Below are 24,793 nucleotides of genomic sequence, written 5' to 3'. Positions count from 1 at the left end.
ATGCTTGTTTTTAAATCTACCAACGTGCTATATATTTTGGGGGCTTTTGGGGGGGTCTTATTTAGTCTTATTTTGGAATAATTCAATAGATTTTTAAATTCTGTTTTATTTCTGGCCATATTCTTTTTTTTTTTTTTAACATTTATATTTTTGAGTCAGAGAGCAAGCGGAGAAGGACAGAGAGAGAAGGAGACACAGAATCTGAAGCAGGCTCCAGGCTCTGAGCTGTCAGCACAGAGCCCAATGCGGGGCTCGAACCGACGAGCAGCGAGATCATGACCTGAGCCCAAGCTGGACACTCAACTGACTGAGCCACTCAGGTTCCCCTAATTCTTGCTGTATTCTTAACCAAACATATATAGCATGCATCTTTAACTTGTTTCAAACTATGTTCAAGTCATATATCACTTTGGGTACTGATTAAGAATCATACAATAATATAGTTCCATTTACCTCTTCCTTGCCTTTGTAATATTCTTGCTGTGCATATTACTTATACATATGCTAGAAAAAAAAAACCTCACTACATTGTTAGTATTTTTGCTTTATTTTCTGAAGAGAGTTTTAAATGAAGGGGAAAATGTTATATTTATATCCTTTTCATTCCTCAAATAGATCCAGATTTCTACCTATCATATTTCCCTTGTGATTGTAGGGCCTTCTTTAGTCACATCTGCTGGCAATAAATTCCTTCAGCTTTTGTAGGTCTAAAGGTATCTTCATCTCATTTTTGTTTTTTAAATACATTTCTTGCTGAACCAATAATTCTGGATGAACAGTTCCTTCCTTCCTTACTCTCCTTCCCTTCCTTTCTTCCTTCCTTCCTTCCCTCCTTCGTCCCTCCTCCCCTCCCCTCCCTTTCCTTCCCCTCCCGCTTCCTTTCCTTCCCTCTCCTTCCTTTCCTTTCTCTTCTTTTCAAATTTTAGTACTATAAAGAAGTTACTCCACTGTCTTCTGGTTGCATTATTTCCATTGATAAGATTTATGTCATTCTTTTCCTTGTTCATCAGGACATATTTTTTCTCTTTCACAGCTATTCTCTTGTATATCCAATGTTCTTTTCTCCCCACTCAATATATCTAAATTAGGTCTTGTTGCCAGTCATGTAAGATTGATGAAACCACCCAACACTAATAAGACATTAAAGAAAACCTTATTATTTTTTTAAAAAATTTTTAAATGTTTTTTATTTATTTGTGTGTGTGTGAGAGAGAGAGAGAGAGAGAGAGAGAGAGAGAGAGAGAGTGAGCAGGGGAGGGTCAGAGAGAGAGGGAGATAAAGAATCTGAAGCAGGCTCCAGGCTCTGAGCTAGCTGTCAGCACAGAGCCCAATTCGGGGCTTGAACCCATGAACCGTGAGATCATGACCAGAGCCGAAGTCCGACGCTTAACTGACTGAGCCACCCAGGCGCCCCAAGAAAACCTTATTATTAACTCCAAACTCATCACATTGTATACACTAAATATGTACAGTTTTTGTGTGTTACCATACCTCAATAAAGTGGTCTTAAAAAAAAACACATTATTTTTCACTTCATTTCTCTTTTGCAAAGGAGTAAGATCTCATCACTACTTACTCTAAATCAGTATCAAGAGAAGAGAGTTCGACAATGACAGGACATAAGAAAGAGAAACAAAATGCATTGATGGCATCTTTTGTGCCATCTATAAGGTAAATAATAGATGACCTTACTTAATTCACCTGTCATCTTGGTGAGCAGTCATACTATCCACACTGTTTTACAACTGAAGAAAGCAGGACCCTGAGAGATGGAATGATCCATCTAGGGTGTACAATTAGTGACTTGCAGAGCTAGGATGTGAACCCAGGCATGCCAGTGGAAATCCTTATGCCCACAGCCTTAAGTAGGTGATGTTCATCCCTCTCCGAAGGTTGTTTTGGGCTGTAAGTACAGGTCAAGTGTCCATGAGTCACCCCCTTCTGGATCTCCAGTTCTCAGAGACCCTATGCCCTGCTCACCCTCTGCCTCCTTCGTCTCCTGTTCTCCTTTCATCTTCCTATAGCATCTACCTGGACTGCCAGAAAATCTCCTATTACCTGCATAAATCCTCTCAAGAACCCAGACTTCCCTAAGGTGTCTGAAGGGTCAAGTTTCATCTAAATAATTAGTTCAAAGACAAGGACTAACTAGGACTTAAACAAGTGTAGCAACGACCACATGCAGAGTATTGAGCGGGACCAGTTGGAGACAGGGCACTGTCACTCATTTAAGCTCTCTTGGCCTCAGATTCTTCCTGGCCTCAGAAATGGAGAAGGAAATAACCCTAGTCTGTTGAGGGCTCAGATCTGCCTGCTCTTTAACAGTTGTGACCCTTGGGCAAGTCTTTCCTCTCAGAGTCTCCTGCTTTCCACAGTGTTATGAGCCACAAGTGAAACTATGTCAATTAAAAGAGTATTTTGAAATCATGTGCAAAGTGCTAAATGGAGGTAAGCAGTTATTCTTCAACACATCCAACTGTATTGATTTGGACTGGTGATCCAGCCTGCCATGATATTTTGAAAAGGATGCCTAGCGATAGGAATTGGTTCTGTTGAAATGCACAAGAGGGGTGCACCTCTTACCCTCGGTGCACAACAGGAAAGGGGATGGTAGGCAGTGACTGGAAGGGAGCACTAGGGAGGATTCTAGGTCTTGGAAAAAAATCTAACATGGGTGCTAGTTTCACAGTATATGTAATGTGTAGAAATTCATTATACTGCCTACTGAAGGTATTTGCAGTTTCTGTCTGTGCATTATATTTCTTAAAAATGTGTTTTTAAAAATAGTGCCTGGGAATTAGTAAAAACTCCTGGAGGTCTTTGGAGACCTCCAAAGGCTATGGAACTGATAGGGTCCAAGCCTATATTTCCAAGGAGGAAAAGGAAACAACTAATATCTGGGTTACAGATGGGAATAAAGTGAAATTCGCCCTAAGGTGTATATATATACACATACATACATATGCTCTGCCAAATTCTAGGTAGAAAATAAAATTGTAGATTGTAGGTAGAAAATGAAAAGAATCAGGAGGGATCTAGTGGCCATGAAGACTGACAGGATCTGCTAGACTGGATCTTGGGGGACAGGGATCAGGTTCACCTTCCTTATTTCTGGCCCCCTCACGTTGCAGAACACGCTGCCACTGTTCCCTAGCTCTGTGATGCAGGCCTGGAACTCCAGGCTGGAGTTCTACTCTCCGTTCTCAGCTGCCTGGGGTAGCTGCACACTTTAGATGAGGGAGAACTTTGGCTGGCTGCTTCTGCATTTCAGTGAGTCCTGAGGCACTGGTTCCAGTACTTTTTGTACAGACTTGGGGTCACCTGTCTGTCTTGCTGCTGAATTCACTGGTGAATTCATTGATATATTTATGCCTGAAAATAACATTTGGAAAAAAAAAATAGAGACAACAGTCAGGTAAGGGAACTCTAGGCTCAGCCTACAAATGGGATTCACTTGACTCGTGTTTTTTCTTTTCCTACTCCCACTATTCTAAATGGATTATCGGAATGGAGAGATAACAGGAATGGGAATTCTCAGGAGAGCTCAGCACATCATTTGTCTAGGAGAAGAGACAAATGCCTTTGGGTAGGCAAAGAATATAGTGGAAACCAGGGTTTCTATTCAAAGTTCATGGACTGCCCACCTAGATGTGATACAAAAAAGTTCCAATCTAAACTTCTAAACACTGTGATTCATGAGCCATGGATTGGTTCGTTGGTTCATGGAGTTCAGGGCACCTGAGGAAAACAGGCCTTCATTACTTGCTCAGTAACTGCATTCCCATTATAAGTGTCTCCAACAAGCCTCTCCCTTGTGGAAATGCTGACCTGGAGAGCAATGCTGAACCTCTGAAAGCGTCTGGTACAGATTCTACTCATGGTGCAGAATCCTGAAGAATTAAGCATACAAGTTCTGGAAAATGTGAGTTTCTGTGCCCCTAAGTAGAGGACTACTGTCTGAAATATCAGTTGAGGACCATAGGCAGTAAATCATTCCTTAAGTTTACAAAGTAGAATCAGTAGAAAATATATCTACTTTAAAAATAAACAACATGGAAGTGATCTAGAAATCAGTCAACATAGCATGTCACTTTCCTTATTAATTAACGTCTGTTCCTTGCTTAGAATGAGGAGTGTAAGAAATGAATCCCCCTTCTCATTTTTCCCCCTGTCTTTCAGCATCACCTCAGTAGCAGGAAGAGAAACAAAGTGGAGGCTTTCATAGCTAAGATTTTTCTGCTCAACCCAGGCCTCCCCCATAGATAACCTTTTTTCTCTATTTATGAGGCCTCAGCTCCACAATTATTAGGATATTGGTTCCTAAATCCAGTCCTCACAAAACACAGTCCTCTGAGAAAAGCCTATTGGGAGTAAATCAAAATCTGGGACATTTCTAATCCTTTTTCTGTCTCTGTGCCCGCCCCCCCCCCCCCCCCCCCCCCACCGAATTGAACACGGATAGAGCTGGGCTACAGGTTGTGTGCATTGAACATGGATGGAGCTGGGCTATGTGTTGTGTGCATGGGGTGGCCTCGTGAGAGACAGCGATAATATACATTGTTTCAGTGGCAACATTTTAGGGCCTGGCTTTGTACGAGTTGTCAACTTCCCTAATATTCACTCGTCCTTTGAGAGAGCATCTGGCTTGGCAAGCTCACAGGGATGTTGTGATAATCAGCTAGGACACTGCGCATGGAAGCACTTTGCACATGACAACATTAGCCTTACTATTTTGTCCCCGACCTTTTGACATTAAGTTCTAATTTCGGGGCCTCTCAGTGTTGAATTTTGAAATAGTTTTTAAGTGTCAAACATTTTACAAATCCTCCTGTTTGATCTCTTGCTTCTTCCTTCAACTGAAAAGCTATTTTTCTAACTTGAGAGACTGTCTGAAAGGCACCAAAATGACACAAGCCCAACTTTCTCTTTGGAAATGATGAGTTGTCTCTTCCATTTTCCCATGTGTCTCTCTTCCTGGTTTGTTTCTTGGAATTCCAGGACTCTATAGTAGCCTGCGGATAGCATGAAACGGGGACTCCTGGAGAATGGAATGTGAAAAGAAGCCTTGGGTTGCTCTCAACCATGATAACAGGGGTATCATGAAGGCAGGAATTTCAAGAAACGTGACCTTTGCGAGGCCTGGTAGGCCAGGTCATCCCCATCCTGCTCCCAGATATCTTTTTAACCCCTTGTCTCTTACAGGCACCTGCACAAGCTCTCCTCTGAAGGTAGCTTTCTAGAGCAGTTAGAACAGGCTCCAGGCTCCAGAGAATATAAATGAGCAACCAAAGCAGCAGACCAGCCTGTTGTGACAGGAGCTGGGGGTGGGGGGTGGGGGGGATGCTGACTCTCTATCACCTTTGAGATTGACTGAGTTGTCACTCACGCTGGCCTCTCATTTCCCACTGGATTGGACCACCTTTCCTCTTTCCTTGTTTTTACCATCAACACATCAACACCATCAACAACAGAGTTACATTTAACACTGAATGCAACACTGTCCACACCACCTTCTTCCATACCAACTCCTCTCTTTTCTCTTCTTCCGCTAGAGAACACTCAGATACTAGACCCAATTTCTCAGCTAGACCCTCTTTGTCTTTAGACCTTAACTCCTCACCTTGACTCCAGACTTATGAATATATCTTTTCCCTTTAGCAACCCGTATTTCAAATACTGACTCCATAGCTGAGGCTACAAAGCCCCTTGGTTTTGTGTGTGTGTGCGTGTGTGTGTGTGTATGTGTGTGTGTGTGAAACCCACAAGCAGTTCAAGAAGAAGAAAGATTCAGTCCCTGGCCTGAATAGCTCCTTTCCTGCATGCTTACCTGTGGGTAAAGAAGCCCACACGGCCATGAGGTTATCCCTCTAAAATTGTGTTCACAGGCTCATGGGCTCAGGTTGGGGAAGACAGAAAACAGGACAAGAATCTTTTACCAACTTAAAAGACCCTGAAAATGCTAGGAGACTATTGGCTGGAGAAGATCAAATAGGTAATGTAGGATTGGACACTGTCTACCCCAGGAAGGCCATCCTATGCTCAGGGCAGCCTGTTAGAGAGTCCTTGGAATAAGTCATCTTACTACCCACCATAGGATCCACCAAAGAGTACTCAGAAAACAGGAATAAGTATGTTCCAGTGGTTCCATCCACTGCATAGAGATCCATGGCACAAAACCAAAACACTGTCAGCTTCTATGCAGAGTCCAGATCTATTAGAAATTAGAGCTGCCTCTCTGGGTAAAGGGGATATTGAAACTCAGAACAAGTCAGTCATTGGGCAGATCTTAAGGGGCAAAAAACCAAAATGGAATTATGTGCAGAATTAATGCAAGGAAAGAAAATCCATCTAAAGTGAAACCCAAGGCCCAAGTTTAGTTCAAAAATATATTTCCAGTCATTACCATGCCCCCTACATCCCTGAGGAAATGAAAGGGCTGAGGACTACTTCTTGACACCTTTAAGTGGATTCTTAAGTTGCTGAGTGCTCTAAACAATAACAGGCAGTCACAATCAGAATCCTAAAACCCATGAAAAATATGAGGCTCGAAAAGAGCAACTGTGTTTGATGGTCCTCAGGAACCCGCACCAAGGACGCCAAGTCCAACAAGCCACCCTCACTCCTGTCTCTGAGTGTGTGTTTCTAATGGCCAATCAAAGTCCTCCTCCAACCTCCACTGCCAGCAAAATTTCTCTCAAAGAAATGTTTCCATACAGTGAGAGAAAATTAATTGGTTCTCTCATTACTTCAATTCTCTGAAGAGGTTAGGCACAGTTTTTCATAATCAGAGTGTTCTCAAATATATTTGTTTCTACTAAAAGGAGAATGGTGTCTTTTGTCTCTGATACATTTGGAGAAGTTTAGAGTATCCCAAGAACTGAGGCTTAGAGAAATGAGGGGGTCAGTTTTATCTCTTTTTGAGAGCTGGCTTTGACTTCTTGAGGCTGAGAAGGGTTAAAGAGGGCCAGTGACAGCACCATAACTTAAGTCCACTACCATCTCTGATAGCCCCTTTTATCTCCCCAAGAATATTCTATTTAACTTTTTATTATAAACAAAAACAAATATATTCAGAGGCTTTAAAAAATGAGAAAAGCTGGGTGCCTGAATGGCTCAGTTGTTTAAGCGTCGACTTTGGCTCAGGTCATGATCTCCAGGTCCTACACTGGGCTCTGTGCTGATCATGTGGAGCCTGCTTGGGATTCTCTCTCCCTCTTCCCCTCCCCCACTTCCTTCTTGCCCAATGCAGAGCTCAATGCAGAGGTTGAACTCATGACCTAAAGCTGAGATCAAGAGTTGGACGCTTAGCCAACTGAGCTATCCAGGTGACCCTAGCACTGTTTTTAAATTTCGATTTCTAATTGTTTGTTGTTATGATGTAGATATACATTTGATTTTAGTATTTTGATCTTTCAAGGGAATTGTCCCTTTCATTCAAACTATCAAGTTTACTGGCATTAAGATGTTCATAATAATATTTTGTTATTATTTGGATGTCTGCAGAATCTGTAGTTATGTCATTTCTCTCATTTCTGATTCTGATTGTTTTCTCTCTTTTATCCTGATGAGACTGTGACTCACATCAATCTTCTCAAAAAGCCAGCTTTCACTTGCCTTTACAGTTGATCCTCCAACAACAAGGATTCGAATTATGTGGGTCTCCTTACACACATTTATGTTTTCAATAAATGCAGCACAGCACTATGATTCTTTATTTGGATTATTAACTATAACTGTTTAGTTATTTTAGTTTATTTAGCATTTCTACCATATACTTTCAGTTTGTCCCAATCTACCTGTAAGTAATATACCACTTCATGTATATGGTATGAGAACCTTACAATATGTTCATGATCATGTTTTGCCATTACATGACCATATGGCCCCTCTAATGACTGGTTTGGCCTACCTTTCATTGGTATAATTATGGATGGTGCAACCTTCTTCAGACAGCAATATCCAGGAGCTTACGAAGGATTTCCTTAGATAAGGAATCCTAAAGCAATATGAGACATTTGGTCAGGCTTCCTCTTGATCATCTCAACCAAATCCAGAGCCAGTATCTGCTGGTAATTTTCTGGTGCCACCTACAATGAAAAGAGAGTATCATTAATCAGGACATACCTCTCAAAGTACTATGTTTCTAGATGGTCCAATCTTAGAAGGCCAAAGTTTAGGGGGTTCACTGAATATGTAGCATCAGTGGCCTCCTCAATGTTCTTTATGCACTGGTTCTCTTAGCTTATTTAAAAACTCAGCCTGATTTCCATGTTTATGTGTTTCCAGAACAATTTTTAAAATTTTGTTTTTTATTTAGAGAGAGCATGACTGGGAGAGGGGCAGAGAGGGGGGGAGAGAGACAATCCTAAGAAGGCTTCACACTGTCAGCACAGAGCCAGATGCAGGGCCCAATCCCACAAACTATGAGATCTGACCTGAGACGAAATCAAGAATCGGATGCTTAACCAACTAACCACCCAGGTGCCTCATGTTTATGTGTTTTCAATCAGCTCTCATTGCCAAGATGTAGGATTGGTCCTTTCTGAACACCATAACTTAAGGATTAAGATAAAATTTTGAACAGTGATTAAGAAAGTTTTTTTAGTGCAGATTTTTTTTTTTTTTTGGTCAAAAGTGAAGTTTGGCTAAATAGAAGGCAATTATATGCTGCCTTTGTGCAGGCATCACAATCATGAACTAGCTCAAAGCACAGTTTAGAAGGGAGAGCAAAGCAGGAGAGGCAGCACAACACAGTGGTAATAAGTATTGACTCTGAAATCAGTATACCTGGGTTTGAATTATGATTTTTGATAAATGAAAAAGAAGCTCTTTTGTTTGTTTGTTGGATATTTTGATTTTTCTGTTAGGTATAAAGGAAAGGAGCTAAAAATAGTTTTCTGTTTTGTTTTGATGATAGAAAAATGTGTGCTGACCGTCAAAACAGCTTTCCTGCTTTAAAATATTGCTATCAGCCTTTGTGTGAAGATGTTATCTTGTTTAATCTGGTGAAAAGAATCTAAGAGGCTGGGGTCACATGGCATACATTGATATGGTAAAGAGGTAAGTCATGATGGGTGTGTTGTCTATTACCATAAAAGTTATGAAGCTCCTGGTGGTGTGAAACAGGTATAGTCCTTCAGGAGACTGGAGGTTTCCAGATAACCATCTAGAGGATTGCCTAAGATCTCTCACGAATCCAGATTTGCATGAGTAAGTGCTAGGCAGTAACTGAATGCGTTCCTAGAGAATTCTGTGATCTTTCAGTTTCATCGACTCAGAAATACATTATTTCCCTGTGGCAGGAATGTTTCAAAACTTGTAATCCACTTAAAGCATAAGCTATTAGAATGTAGAATCCTCAGTTCATATCACAATATGATGCACTACAGGAGGTCCTCATTAAAATGACTGAATGGGTTCTTCTGGGGCTACTACAGATAAGGACTCAAACATCAAGTCTTTCACGGCACAAAAGGAGGATGAAATTCCTAGTTGTAACGATATGAGTATAAATGATGTTGACATGGCTATGCCTGGTGGGTAAACATTATGATATAGAGCTGGCAATGAGAAAACAAAAATGACATCTAGAATATGAAATTAAGAATCAACGTGGTGAAGTATGTCAACGATTCATCTGCAAAGTGGATTACCTTGGTGACCTTGTTACAAATCTGTTGTCCATATATGTATGGTTTGGTTTCTAGACTCTATCCTGTTCCATTGGCCTGTCTATTCTTACATCAATACCACAGCCTTGATTTATAACTTTATAAACCTTGAAATCAGGTAATATGACTCTTCTTTTTTCCTCCCAAAGGTATTCTGTTTATGCTAGGTCTTTTTCATTTCTATATAAACTTTTTAAAGTTTATTTGTTTACTTTGAGAGAGACAGAGATAGTGTAAGTGGGGGAGGGGCAGAGAGAGACAATCCCAACCAGGCTCCACACTGCCAGTACAGAGTCCAATGTGGGCCTTGAACCAATGAAGCCGTGAGATCATGACCTAAGCCAATACCAAGAGTCGGACGCTTAACCAGCTGAGCCACTCAGGCGCCCCTCCATATAAATTTTTGATTCAGTTTGTCAATTTCTACAAAAATGCCTGCTGGAATATTTTTGTGGGTGATTTGATTGAACATACACATCAGTTTAAAGGGAGTTGATACTTTAACACCAAATCTTTTCATCTGTAAGCACACTGTTTCTCTGACCCTTTGTAAGGGTTATTTTTTCCCCTAAGTTTTTATTCAAATTCCAGTTAGCATAGTGCAATATTAGTTTCAGGTGTATAATATAGTGATTCAACACCTCCATACAACAGCCGGTGCTCAGCACAAGTGCACTCCTTAATCCCATCACCCATTTAACCCATCTTCCCATTTACCTCCCTATTTACCTCCCCTTTGGTAACCACCAGTTTGTTCTCTATAGTTAAGAGTCTGTTTCTTAGTTTGCCTCTTTTCCCCCCTTTGCTCATTTGTTTCTTAAAATTCCACACAAGAGCCACTTATTAAGTCTATTAGTTTTTTTGTAGTTTTTGAGATATTCTATGTAGAAGACCATGTCTGCAATAGAGACAACTGTATATCTTCCTTTCCCAAAGGTGTCCTGCACCCCCACTGCCACCTTCCCTTTCTTGCTTTCCCTATTGCACCAAGATCACCAGCACAATGTTCACTAGGGAGAGCAAAGCAGAGATCTTTGACTTTTTGCCAAAAGAAAAAAAAAATACTTTGGGGCAAGCATTTAGTTTTTCACAACTAAATATGATGACTAGATTTAAAAAAAAAATAGATGCCCTTTAACAATTGAGGAAGCTGCCCTTTATTTCTAGTTCACTGAGTTTTTGCTCCAAATAGATGCAGAATTTTTGTCAAATCATCTTCCTGTATCTACTGAAATGATCACATGGTTATTATTTATTTTTTTAGGCTGCTGATATGATGAATGACACCAATTGGTTTCATATATTGGACCAACCTTGCATTCTTGAGTTAAGCTCTATTTGGCTGTGATGTACTTTCCTTTTAAACTATTGCTAAATCTGATTTGCAAATACTCTGTTGAGGATGGCTATGGTCTATGTTCAAGAAAAACATTGGCCACCAATTGTTTTTCTCTTGTAATGTCTCTGGCTTTAGCATCATGGTAATGCCACAAAATATGTCAGAAATCCTTTTTTATTTAGTTGTATTCAAATCTTTTGAAGATCTTTTAATTATTTGTAGATTCTGAAGTGATACTGTTTCCTTTGATTGCTCGCTATGGATATTTATACCTTCTTTTTCTTTGTATTGCCATGGGATTAATGATATTTTTAACTAATGTTTTGTTGTCCTACTTTGTTATTTTCCATTTTTTTCATCTTATTTTTGTCACTTCCTTTTTTACTTTCTTGTAGTTCACAGTATTTTTTTTATTCTAACCAATTGAGTTGAATGCTTAGATATTTTCAGACTTTCTTCTTGCCTGATTTGTACTTACTGCAGTACATTTCTCTCTATTACAGGTTTAGGTGGAACTGATTTTGTGAATAGTATGCAGTAATTTATGTCTTCATTTTCTGGTTTTTTAAAAATTTTTTTTTTAAATTTATTTCTAGGAGAGAGAGAGAGAGAGAGAGAGAGACAGTGTGAGCAGGGGAGGGTCAGAGAGAGAGGGAGTCATAGACTGAAACAGGCTCCAGGCTCTGAGCTGGCTGTCAGCACAGAGCCCGACGCGGGGCTCGAACCCACGAACCGCGAGATCATGACCTAAGCGAAAGTCGGACGCTTAACCGACTAAGCCACCCAGGCGCCCCTTCATTTTCTGTTTTACCCATATGGATAACTGAGCCAGAAGCATTTACTGAAGTACAACTTTTCTCCTACTATTCTACATTGTCATATTTGTCATAATTCAAATACCAGTAGGTAATTATGTTTCTGGATTTTCTTACCATTTGTCTATTTGATCACCTGTGTACAATACCTCATTGTCTTAATTATTAGCACTTTATGGAAAGTCTTAGTCTGGTAAGTTCTCCAAATTTGCTCTTCAAAAGTATCTTGACTATTCTCACCTTTTAACATTTCCATATGTAATTCTGTAACTGTAAAAATTCTGTAAAAAGAAAGCTTATTGGGGTTTTGCTATAAAATGTATTGAATACCGTGGGAACTTGACCTTTATTGAAGGATGTTGAAGGATATAATCATATGTCCTAGATCTGGTGCCATGGGCAACCATAGGAAGAGGTACTGTTAAAACTTATGAAGAATAGACTATCAGAATAAGCCTGATATAGATTTAAGCAAAACAGGACATGAGAGCAAGCTCCATTAACTGCTGATAAAAATGGAGTATCTGCCATTTACTAACAGTAGGATGATTCTTAACAACTGTAGCTATAATTCCATATAATAGAACCAAAAATCCACACAGAAATTTGTAGCCAGTTGCTGGTTACCTGCATGCCATCTGGTATTTTGTTGTTGCAGCTCAATAATAAAATAAGCTAACTCTATGTTTATGAACAGGCTTACTCCTTTGGATTTCAATTTTTATTGAAACATCTCCCAAACAATATATAAATCACTTTGGGGGAAATACACATCTTTAATATTGAGTCTTTCAGCCAAAGAAATTTGCTAAGTCTCTCAATTTACTTTATTAATAAGCTTTAATTTATTCAGTAATGTTTTATAATTTTCTATATAGAAGTTCTATAGTCCATGATTAGACTTACTTCAGGGGTTTCATATTTTTTATACTAATGTAAATGCTATCTTTAAATTTTCACTCTGCTGCCTGCATGTAGAATTAGTTTTCTTTTTAATATTAAAACTATATAAAGCAACTAAACTCCTTTATTTCTAATATTACTTATTACTTTTTCCTTTCTAATCTTATGCCCATTTTCCTATTCTTGCTTCATTGCACTGATCAGCTCCTCTAATAAAATGCTCAGGGAAAAAAAAGTATGGTGAAATATTAAATCAGTAGGTGCTGAGTCTAAATTTGGATGTTTATAGAAGCCCATTATCGATCAACAAGGTTGCCTGGAGGTTTGTGACAGCAGAAGATCAAATGGGAGGCCTGTAAGGTAGGAATTATGAATCTTTGTTATGTCTACATAAGTTCTATATCTGTCGCTATATAGAACACACTCTCCATTAAGCTTCTATGTATTCCTGACATGATCCTTTTTTTTTTTGGTCCTTTTAATAATTTTATCTATTATCTGTTTTTTTTCGTTCTTCTCATGCCTTCGTAAGGGGATCAGTTGGGACCTCTTCCATGAGAAAACCTGAGTAGCTCAACCCAAAAGATGTACTCCCAAGCCTTCTTTCCCGGGTCTGAATGGTCAATTATATCTGACGACAGTGTTCTCAGCTCACTGTTAATAATGAGACCAAGAATTTGCCCACACAGACTAGGAATTTCCCACATCTATGTTAGGCATCCCCTGCAAAGGTTCTCACCTAGAGGGTCCCCATCTTTTCACAATGGACAGTTCACACATTGAGGAAGAGGATCCAGTGTGCATGAAATGTGAAAGAATCAAGTGGAAACTATATAAAGAACTATGTGAACATAAGTATATGGACACTCCTTCGTGCCAGTAATACTCTTGTGCAGAATCCTCTAGCAAGGGTCCTCATCTAAAGCTGCTCATGCAGGAAGACAGAACCACAGCAAAGACAGGAGGTATTTTAGAAATATCAAGTTCTTAAACCTGTGGCAGACATAATTTCTCATCGCAAGAGTTTTGCTCTACCAGTGTTCTTTGTTCCCAGGGAAAATCATTGGGGCTGCAGGGCAGGAATCAGAAAAGAACTGAAGAGACATTAGACAGGATCTTTATGTGTAATCGCCAGTTTATAAATGTATGTAAAGAATAATAAAGTATAATAAAATGTCACTTTAATATACCAAGAATCAAGGCCACTGGGGTAAAAAATAGTCAAATGAACAGTCATGGGAATGGGTTATCAAAAGCAGAGTGCCTGAAATGCAAAGCAAGTTTAGATGTAGCTTTTACATATTAGTCTTAGCATCCAACTGCACAGAGATGAAAGACAAAAAGGAATAATAAATGAAAACGTGCTCTTCGTTGTAGCTTTTTTTTTTACTGATAAGAAATTCAGATGGGTGAAGTAGGCTTGTTTGAAGTTACACAATCTGCAAATAGCTGAACCAGTATTAGAACACAAGACCATCTGGTCCGGTACCAAGGCATTTCCACAACACCAAATGGGAAATATGGTCAGGAAGCACCAATTTCAAGGTCCAGGATCCTTCCAGAGAGACAGGTGAACTTATATGACTGACATGGTAAGACACATAAACATCATCTGATCCACCTCTCTTTCCATCTTTGTACAAGAATTTTACATGTATCTATAGGAGTCATGCTAAGCCCCTCCTTACAATGTAGTTTCTAGGACTTTATTTTAATCAAGCGTTCTTCATGTCCTTTACAGGGAATTACTGTATAGCCAAAAGTATGCCAATCTAATATTAGCTATTTCACAATGTCTGGTTATTATTAATGGCTATAATAAAGAGTATGTAACTTGACAACATTCTATATACATAACTTTAAAAGTTTTACACACCATGTTGAAAATGTTCTTCATTTATGATTATTTTCCAACATCTTTGCTGAGCTGGGTATCACCACACTACAGATATGAATTCTCTTGTGAACTGTTACCTATAAAGATGTCCCATAAATATCAAATCAATCAGGTTCCTAGTATTTATTAAGGCTTGAGCTAATACTGGGCTTTTCTGCATTCAGTTCATTATGATTTTACCACCGTATGAATTCTCTGATGGACAGTGAGCTGTGACTTCTGGATGAAGGCTTTCCCACAGATAGCACATTGATATGGTCTTTCTCCAGTATGAATTCTCTGATGTAAAACAAGGTCTGACTTCTGGGAAAAGGCCTTTCCACATTCAGCACATATGTAAGGTTTCTCTCCTGTATGAATTCGCTGATGCCCTGGGAGGTGGGACTTCTGAGAGAAGGCTTTCCCACATTCACTGCATATATAAGGTTTTTCTCCTGTGTGAATTCTCTGATGTCCAATGAGATGTGATTTCTGACAGAAGGCTTTTCCACATTCGCTGCATTTATAGGGTTTTTCTCCAGTATGTGTTCTCTGATGAATGATGAGCTGTGACTTCCGGGAGAAGGTCTTCCCACATTCAGTACATTCATAAGGTTTCTCCCCAGTATGAATTAACTGATGTGTAATGAGTTCTGTCTTCCTGCTGAAGGCTTCCTCACATTGAGCACATTTGTAGGGTTTCTCCCCAGTGTGAATTCTTTTATGTATAATGAGGTGGGACTTCTCGCAGAAGGCTTTCCCGCATTCAGTACATTCATATGGCTTCTCTCCAGTATGAGCTCTATGATGTATAATCAGCTGTGACTTCTGGGAGAAGGCCTTCCCACACTCTCTACATTCATAAGGTTTCTCTCCAGTGTGAATTCTCTGATGTATAATGAGGGGTGATTTCTGGGAGAAGGCTTTCCCACAGTCACTACATTCATATGGTTTCTCCCCAGTGTGAACTCTCTGATGTATAATGAGGGAAGATTTTTGAGAGAAGGCTTTTCCGCATTCAGAACATTCTTAAGGTTTCTCCCCAGTGTGAGTTCTCTGATGTACGATGAGATGAAACTTCTCACTGAAGGCTTTCCCACATGCACCGCAATCATATGGTTTCTTTCCAGTATGAATTCGTTGATGTACAATAAGCTGTGACTTCTTGGCAAAGGCTTTTCCACATGTAACACACACGCAGGTTTTCTCCTTAGTTTCAACATTCTGATACTGAATAAGGGACTGTTTACTACTAAAAATGTTCCCACACTGATTGTTATTACAGGGCATTACTCCATTGTGAATTTTCTCAAGATTAGAATCAGATGCACTATAGCTAGATGATTTTCCACATCCAAAACTCTCATCAGGGTTTTTTCTTGAATTGCTTTTATTACAACTATGTAGCTCAGTATTATATTTCAAGTTCTTTTTAAATACATCGTAGCTATGGGATCTTTGTCTTAAAGTATCTGGCTCTAGGCACTCTTGAAATATTTTTCTCAAAGCATTGTATTTATGGCCTGACTCCACAGCCACTGTTTTGTTGTTGATGACTGTTACTTGCCTGAAGAGCTTGTCTCGGTTTTCCTGACATCTCTGCAGCTGCCCATCATCTTGACAGACTTTTAAAATGGAGTACAATGAACCATCCTTTGTGACTCCTCTCAGGATATTATTACAGAAGGAAACAGACCCCAAGATACATGATTTGGGGTTGTCAAGGTTACTTTTCCTGTCTAAAAGAAAGAAAGGTAAAATAAAACAATTATAAAGAACAATTACTATAATGCAGAAGAATAGAACAAATGATTAATCCAATGTAGTTGATGAAGGCAGAACACAGGGATGGAGACAGGCCATCTCGTAAGACAGGTCCCCATAAAGTATGATCAGATGAATGGATGGAAAAGGATGTTAAAGAGAAAAATTAGGCCTGAAGAAGATAGAAAAGTATCTGGGTCATTATCACTCTAAGGTTGGATTATTCTTCTAGAATATTACCATTTCCCCTGCTTTCTGAATGGAAATCCTTTTCACTTTCTGAATTAATTTACCTTATAAACCATTTGCTACATATATACCTAACTATTATTTTCTTGTGACCATTATCCAAAGACACAAGGTCCCTTCTGTACTTGAAATACTATAACTCTCCTCAGTCTACTTTCTTAATTAAAAACTAACACAAATAACAGAAAAACCCAAGATCCTGCTATGGATTCAGTATCAGATTCACACCAAGAACCCAAGCTTATATTCCACTACTTCCCATAACACCTTCCATATATACCAATGAAAACTAGCAAAGTTCTCCCAGAAAAGCCTTCATTTTCTAACTTCAAGGTTCTGTTCATCTCTCTGACCACCACAGTCTGCCTTCACCCTCCTCCTTCAGCATCACCAACACTTAGTATCTTCCAAAGCAGCTACAGCTGCATGCTCTGAAAAACACCTTCTCAAATTCTGCTGCAGCTTTAGACTCTCATTTTCTCTGAACTTTTAAAATGGTAACTATATAAGACACATAATTTTGTACCACCATGTGTCTGGAGATCTTACCATGTAAAGTTCAATCTATGTTCTTGCAGGGAATTTGCCCATCAACAAGAAAGAAGATAAATAAGAAACAGCTCCCTCTTGGGGCGCCTGAGTGGCTCAGTCGGTTGAGGTCCGACTTTGGCTCAAGCATGATTTCACAGTTTGTGGGTTCGATCCCCACATCAGGCTCTGTGCTGATGGCCTGGATCCTGGAGCCTGCTTTGGATTCTGTGTCTCCCTCTCTCTCTGCCCCTCCCCTACTTGTGCTCTGTCTCTCTGTCTCTCAAAAATAAATAAATGTAATAAAAAAAAAGGAATAGATCCCCCTTATAAAGGTTCACAATTATTTAATTAATTATTTGTCAAATGCCTACTAATTCTCAGCACAGGAACAGACAATAAGAAATCAGCATCCCTCCTCATCAGGGAAATACAAATCAAAACCACACTGAGATACCACCTCACGCCAGTCAGAGTGGCTAAAATGAGCAAATCAGAGAACTCTAGATGCTGGCGAGGATGTGGAGAAACGGGCACCCTCCTACACTGTTGGTGGGAATGTAAACTGGTACAGCCCCTCTGGAAAACAGTGTGGAGGTTCCTCAGGAAACTAACAATAGAACTCCCTTATGACCCAGCAATAGCACTGCTAGGAATTTACCCAAGGGATACAGAAATGCTGAGGCATAGGAGCACATGTACCCCAATGTTCATAGCAGCACTCTCCACAATAGCTAAAACATGGAAAGAGCCTAAGTGTCCATCTACAGATGAATGGATCAAGAAGATGTGGTTTATCTATACCATGGAATACTTCATGGCAATGAGAAACAATGAAATCTGGCCATGTGTAGCAACATGGATGGACCTTGAGGGTGTTATGCTGAGTGAAATAAGTCAGGCAGAGAAGGACAAATATCATATGTTTGCACGTATAGGAGGATTAGGAGGAACTTGACGGAGGAACAAGGGGGAGAAGAAGGGCGGAAATGGTGGGGGAAAGGGAGAGAGGCAAACCATGAGAGACTCTTGAATGCTGACAAAAACTGAGGACTGATGGATGTGGGGGGGAGGGGGGATGGGCATGGAGGAGGGCACTTTGGGGATGAGCACTGAGTGTTATGTAGAAACTAATTTGACAATAAACTATTTGTAATAAAAAAAAAAAAAAAAAGAAATCTCAAAAGGGCAGAATGTCAGCCTCAGGCATCAATCACTTAAGAAAACAAAACAAATGGAGATCTCACTTCCCTTGTCTCCCCTCTGCCTGACTTTCATCTGTATAGATCCAGTTTGATACGTCTCTCTTGATGGCCCATGGATCTTCTCCTTGTTCCAACTTAGAGATGACATCTGGTTTGGAAACTGGATATCCTATTAAATGGAAATCACAGAGGAATTGGGATCGGGGGCATTGAAGGAAAAAACAGTGTTGTTTCAGGAGGCCTACAATGAATCAGTCCAGTTTGCCCTCAACAAAAATCATCACCTACGTTTGGGAAGGTCTGAAGATCCTAAGTCATTACATGTGTCAGGAACCATCTAAGCACCGTACCTGATAAGGAAAGGCACTTGGTTGGACAAGTCTGGGTTATGCAGGGAAGTCATCCTTACCCACTGAGACCACATGGCTGAAGTTCTCCAGCATCACATCCCTGTACAGGGTCCTCTGAGCAGGGTCCAGCTGCTGCCACTCCTCTTGGGTGAAATCCACAGCCACATCCTTGAATGATACCAACGCCTGTAACAGTATATTCCTGTTCAATCGGAAGTGATCATTCTCATCATTTCTACTATAGTCTATAAAACTATAACTACACCTAGCTTTGAATCATAGTATTTGGGAGAAACAGCACAAAATCCTGTCTTTATAAGAAGAGCCAGAAAGATTAGGAACACAGGAGGGTAAATCAAAATGCCCACCTAATACAAACGGTAACTCAATAAATGATAAGGGCAGCATTCATATAACTGAGAGGAAAACAGATCAGAATAATAGTGAAACAACTGAAGAGTCAACAGGAAAAGAATGTTGAATCCATATGTTAAAGGTGAAATTTACTGTATGCCCTTTAAATTCATATGTTGAAGTGCTAACTGCTAGTTTCTCAGAATGTGACCTTATTTGAAAACAGGGTCACTGCAGATATAATTAGTTCTATGAGGTCATTAGGGTGGAGCCTAATTCAGTATGACTGATATCGTATGAAAAGGAGAAATTTGAACACAGAGACACCCATTAAAGAAAGATGATATGAAGAGACATGGGGAGAAGATGGTCATCTACAAGCCAAAAAGAGAGGCCTGGAAAATTGTTCTCTTACAGCCTTCAGAAGGAATCAACCCTGCTGACACTTAGTTTTGACTTCTAGCCTCTAGAACTTTGAGACAATACATTTCTGTTGTTTAATCCACCCTGTCTGTGGTCCGTTGCTAAGGCAGCCCTGGAAAGCTAATACACTGAATCTTACATCTTGAAAAATAGAAAATATACATTCTAGATGAAGCAAAAAATTAAATTCTAAAAATATAGCTAAGAGCATAAAAGTAACAAAACATGGGAAGATTTTTATTAATAATTATAGAGCAGAGAAAGCCTTTTATTTTTTATTTTTTTAACGTTCATTTTTTACTTCTTTTGAGAGACAGAGAGAAAGAGAGAGAGGGCGAACGAGCACATGGAGGTGCAGAGGGAAAGAGAAAGAATCCCAAGCAGGCTCCATGCTGTCAGCACAGGGCCCGATGTGGGGCTGGAACCCACAACTGTGAGATCATTACCTGAGCTGAAACCAGGAGTTGGACACTTAACCGACAGCCACCCAGGTGCCCCTAGCAGAGAAAGTCTTAAAATAAGGGTTTAAAAAGAGAAAAAAAACACATATAATCACAGAATATCAATGTTCTTGAAGATCATAATCTAATACCTTTATTTTATAGGAAAATAATCATAGCTTCACCTCAATTAACAGTTCTCCTATATATCTATATGCAATAACTAGCCATATAATGACGTTTACCAATTACAATAGAAATACTGAAAACAGACATGAGAAATGTACAGGAAACACTCATAAAAAAAATAACAGATTATTGATGGGACATTAAAACACACACACACACACACACACACACAAACTTGGATAAGTATAGAGCCATAAGGTATTTCTGGAGAGGAAAGGGACAATTTTAATTATGTCACCATTATGTTCACAATAGTTGTCATCTTAAATAGAATCTGAGTGATGTTTTTCAGGTTTGCCTCCTAAATATTTCATTATTATCAAATATTGCTTTCAGAATAGAAATAAATTAAACACGGTTTCAACTATCAACTGTTATCAACTCCTAATGCAACAGCTGATTACTAGATTTGATAATAATAATGATGATGATATAATAATAACAACAACTAACACTTAACTTAGAACAAACCATCCCAGGTATAGTACCAGGCATGGTTTTTATTCACTTAATTCTCACAACAACCCTATGAGGATTCTATTCTCCATTTTACAGATAAGAAAACAGTCACAGTTCAACCAGGCTGGAAAGAAATATTATGCATCTGCTAAGATAATAAAGAATTCTAGGGATATCTGGGTGGCTCAGTCAGTTGAGTATCCAACTTTGGCTCAGGTCATGATCTTACAGTTTGTGAGTTCGAGCCCCACATCAGACTCAATGCTGTCAGTGCAGAGCCCGCTTTGGATCCTCTGTCCTTCCCCCCCTCCACGCCCCTCCCCTGTTGCACTCTCTCAAAAATAAATAAACATTAAAAAAAAGAATTCTAGGTACTGGCTTGGGAAGATATTCAAAATGTATACAAAAACATTTTGAATATTTACACAAAATGTATATAGAAATCTTTACACGGGACAGTAAAACTAAAAAGCAAGTTGCAGCATGGAATCTTTACTGTGTAACATTATTTCTCCAAAAGAAAAAGTGTATGAGATGCTCTCATACATTTGTACTTTTACAGTACACACTTAAGTCACAGTTATACTCATATTGAAAAGGCTTGGAAGATTACAAACAAATGGTTAACACTGATAGTCTTAGAAGGAGGAGAGTTTAAGTTAAAAGGTTTACATTTTTATCACTGATATAGCTTGAAATTTATACATCGTGTATATAGCCTATGTTGGCAGGGAGAAAAAAAAAAATACAGACTGCTAAAAATGGAAGTACAGAGAAGGAACTGACCTTGAGTTGGAAAGTGATTCTATACAATGTGAAACTATAGCAAAGGATTTGAAACTATAGCAAAGGATTATGGGGCATCAGAGACCCATGCTCTACAAAGCTTTGCCAGAGAATTATAATGTAAGAACTTTCCTTTGGGAGAAAAATATATTTTGGAAGACCATTCAAAATGCACCCATCCTGTGTTATCTAGATTTTACCAGTAGGTAAAATTGGACAATAGGAAGCCTTTGTAATCAATTAGGTCCTCTAAACCAGAAATCTAACAAACTTTTTCAGTAAAGCATCTATTTTCAGCATTACAGGTCATACGGTCTCTGTTGTACTTACCCAATGCTGCCCTTGTAGTGGAAAACAACCACAGGAAACACATGGACAAACAGTATGGCTGTGCTGTCAATAAAACTGTCCACAAAAATAGAGAACTGAATTTGGTCTATGGGCAACAGTTTGGTGACGCAGCTCTGAAGGATAAAGTTCAAGAGTCTGGCTATGACATTCTAACTTCCCTCTACAAGAGATCATTTTGTGACACAGCTACCAGAAATCTACTATTGCATTTACCACAGAAGTGTTGCTGAGAACACTGTGTACTCCATCACCTAGAGAAAGACCCAGAATGGAAATTTATTTTAGTCTTACATGGTAAGAAAGAATTTCTTCCCATGGGAAATTGATCTGTTTTCTCTTTAGAGGACTGCAAATCAATTAAGTGATGATGCCTGCAAGAAAGATCAGAAAAACTGGTACATTTTAAAAAATGTTTTCAGGCAGGTTTAACTATAGGTTACCTATAAAATATTTCTAGGTTTTAACCTTAATTTTGGCTACCTTTTCCCTAATCCAAACTTTAGCTATCTGCACTTTCCCATTTGGTTGGACAGAAAATGAAGGAAATTCTTAAAATTAAATATGAAAGCAACTCACCTGGGACTTCATCATTTTCTGCTCTCTTCTGAAAGGGCAGATGTCTGAAAAAGCAAAACTGATGATCAGAAGGGCATTTTCACAGACCAGACCGTCTGCTGTTTCCACAGTCATCAATCTAGAAACAACCACTAGAATCAGCTGGATGATGGGACAACCAGTGGGGTAAGGCTATTTGGTCCCTGCAGAAGGGTCAGGAAACACTAGGTGAAGGAAGTCTTCTGTGACCACACTGTGTCGATCAGGGTGGTTTAATTGTGAAGATGTGAAGATATATTTCACTCTGACTAACTAACGGCTTACTGTTTCCCTATGAACCAGTATATTTGTGGAATATTCTCCTAAGGCAATAAACATGAATAGATATTATAAAGATTAACTGCAGATGGACTCCAGCAACAAGAATGGCCATGACCAAATGGAAAACTGAGAAATATATTCCCTTATTCCCCAGAAAGAACCAGCAGCTGAATTCCAATAATCTCCCAACAGGTCTTTTATATTTTTCTCCAGCTTGGCAAACTCTCTTGCCAATCAGTATTCATGGACCAAAATGTTAATTTTAAGGTGTTTTCTGTTCAAACTATTATTACATATTTTCAACAGTGCAAATCATCTACATGTAAAAAAATGGAGATAGGTTGGAAACATTCATACAAGAGGATATACTATAATGCAGGAAGATATATTACCTGGTCAATTTTTCTCAGTTCCAGGAGGAGTCATTCAGACAAGACTGGACTCATTCAGACCAACTGAATGCTCCCATGACAGGGAGACTATTTTATATAGGGTATTCCAGGTCTTGTCACAACTGATCTGGAAGGAAACAATCAAGAGAAATAGTTATGCTCAGCTCTGGGAACCAAGCAGGTGCTCAGTAAGTGTTTCTTGAATAAAACAAAATTATTTCAATTCTCTCAGAAAAAGGTAGGCTGAAAATCATTCTTTTGATAACAATTCACCTTTTTAATTTGTTTGGTCTTGTTTTAAAATTATCATTTTTGGGGCAGGGGAGGACCCGACTAAGGACACAATGGTGTACTGAGAAGGGGTCCGACCTTTTGGAAGCCAATGGTTGCCTAAAACCTGTGAAAACTTTAATGTATGTAAAAGTCTTTCCCGAAAAGTAGGGCTGATCATCATGACTCCCTGATCCTATTCTTGCTTCCTCCAAATTTCTGAATCCTTGGGTCTAGCAATGACACACCCATAGAACTCCCCCATGACCCCTACATCACTGACCACCACATAGATGGTCATTTCGTCCACAGCCTCCTGACCACTGATTCTCCAGAGTCCCCTAAATCACTGACCCCAGTCAGTCCCTCTACAGCCATTTCTGATTCCATAGACAACTCCACCACTGACACATCATTACCCAATTACTAATTTCATACCTTACTCCAACCCCGACTCCCAAAGAAACCCAACATTAACCCCACATACCTCCCCACGTGTGACTTCATAAATCTCTAATCACTGGACCCTGACACACCCCTCCCCTCCCATTACCAGCCCAGCGGACTCCCCACACATACCCGCCTTCTGTCTTGCAGCTCTGTTATCACGTCTCGAAACGCCCATCACGGCTTTACCTGGGACGGCTGTCACAGCCATACTGCCGAACTCTCCCGCTTCCTGTCTGGGTGAGCACTGCGCGGGGCTCCCGAGCCTGCGCCGAGCCGCATTGGGCAGTTTTGCCCACTCCGCATTCTCCGAGGCTTTGTTCAGGAGGCAAGATGGCCGCCCCCAGGCCCTGTGTCGGAACGGGCGGCGCCATCTTCAGAGTCTGGTCAGTTCCGTACACGCGGAGGAATTCGGTTCGGTCCGAGCACGAGTTTGGACGGTGCCACCGCAACAGCTAGGGAAGGGGGCAAGATGACGGAAAGGAGGATTATACGAACCAGTGGGGTGCGAGTTTTGCAGAGAGCTTTTACAGGTTTGGGGAAGAAATTTGAGAGATACGCCCCCTATTAGAAGGCTGCATTTGGTAATGAGGAAGGATTTGGGATGTTAAAACGCTCTCATGGACGACGCTACTGAAATATGTTTATAATGGGACAGCCCTACACCGGGCGGGGTGAGGCGTGGGGTGGCTCAGTTCCTCTGCGGGGATCCCACTGGGGAAAGAGGGCGTGACGTGGTGGAAGCGCTCACGGGTGGGCGAGGAGGGGGTTCACGGAGGAAATGAACCTAATGCTAAAAACTGTTGTAAGGAACTGTCTAGGGGAGATGAGTCCTGCAGGAGGAAGTTGCTGAGGCGGCCTGCGGGGAAAAAGGAACCTTCAGAGGCTGGGACCCCGGAGGAGACCGAGGCACAAAGTGTTGACGTGTAGAAGCCGGAGAGCACAGGGGCAGCGATCTGCGGCTAAGGGGAGGCCAGTGTAGACGGCGGCGGGAGGGGAGCCTGGAGCGCGGAAAGCGGGACGCGTAGGAACAGAAGGGGGAAGCTGAGGGACACCACACGGGCGATGCGGGGGGAGACTGAGACCGAGAAAGGGGAGGCTGAAAA

General features: G+C 40.2%; 1 protein-coding gene and 1 long non-coding RNA gene across 2 annotated transcripts; one reads left to right on the top strand and one right to left on the bottom strand.

Annotated features, from left to right (window-relative positions):
• The first annotated feature begins 3,228 nt into the window (after window positions 1-3,228).
• Window positions 3,229-13,083, top strand: LOC120236569. Its single transcript, XR_005529706.1, has 3 exons — window positions 3,229-3,415; window positions 8,918-9,060; window positions 13,018-13,083. It is a non-coding gene; the product is annotated as an uncharacterized LOC120236569 (long non-coding RNA).
• Window positions 13,084-13,829: 746 nt separating this feature from the next.
• Window positions 13,830-24,274, bottom strand: LOC120236593 (zinc finger protein 300-like). The gene is given in 6 exon segments (XM_039239464.1): window positions 13,830-16,343; window positions 18,397-18,519; window positions 18,760-18,886; window positions 22,279-22,322; window positions 22,971-23,092; window positions 23,820-24,274. Coding segments are annotated over 4 exon segments (1,815 nt in total). The 5' UTR covers window positions 22,294-22,322; window positions 22,971-23,092; window positions 23,820-24,274; the 3' UTR covers window positions 13,830-14,793.
• Between the last annotated feature and the right edge of the window lie 519 nt (window positions 24,275-24,793).

Source organism: Hyaena hyaena, unplaced genomic scaffold (genome assembly GCF_003009895.1).
Source record: "Hyaena hyaena isolate Hyena2069 unplaced genomic scaffold, ASM300989v1 scaffold_157, whole genome shotgun sequence".
Classification (NCBI taxonomy): domain Eukaryota; kingdom Metazoa; phylum Chordata; class Mammalia; order Carnivora; family Hyaenidae; genus Hyaena; species Hyaena hyaena.
The sequence above is the reverse complement of the archived record's forward strand: the minus strand, read 5'-3'. Positions and strand labels throughout refer to the sequence as shown.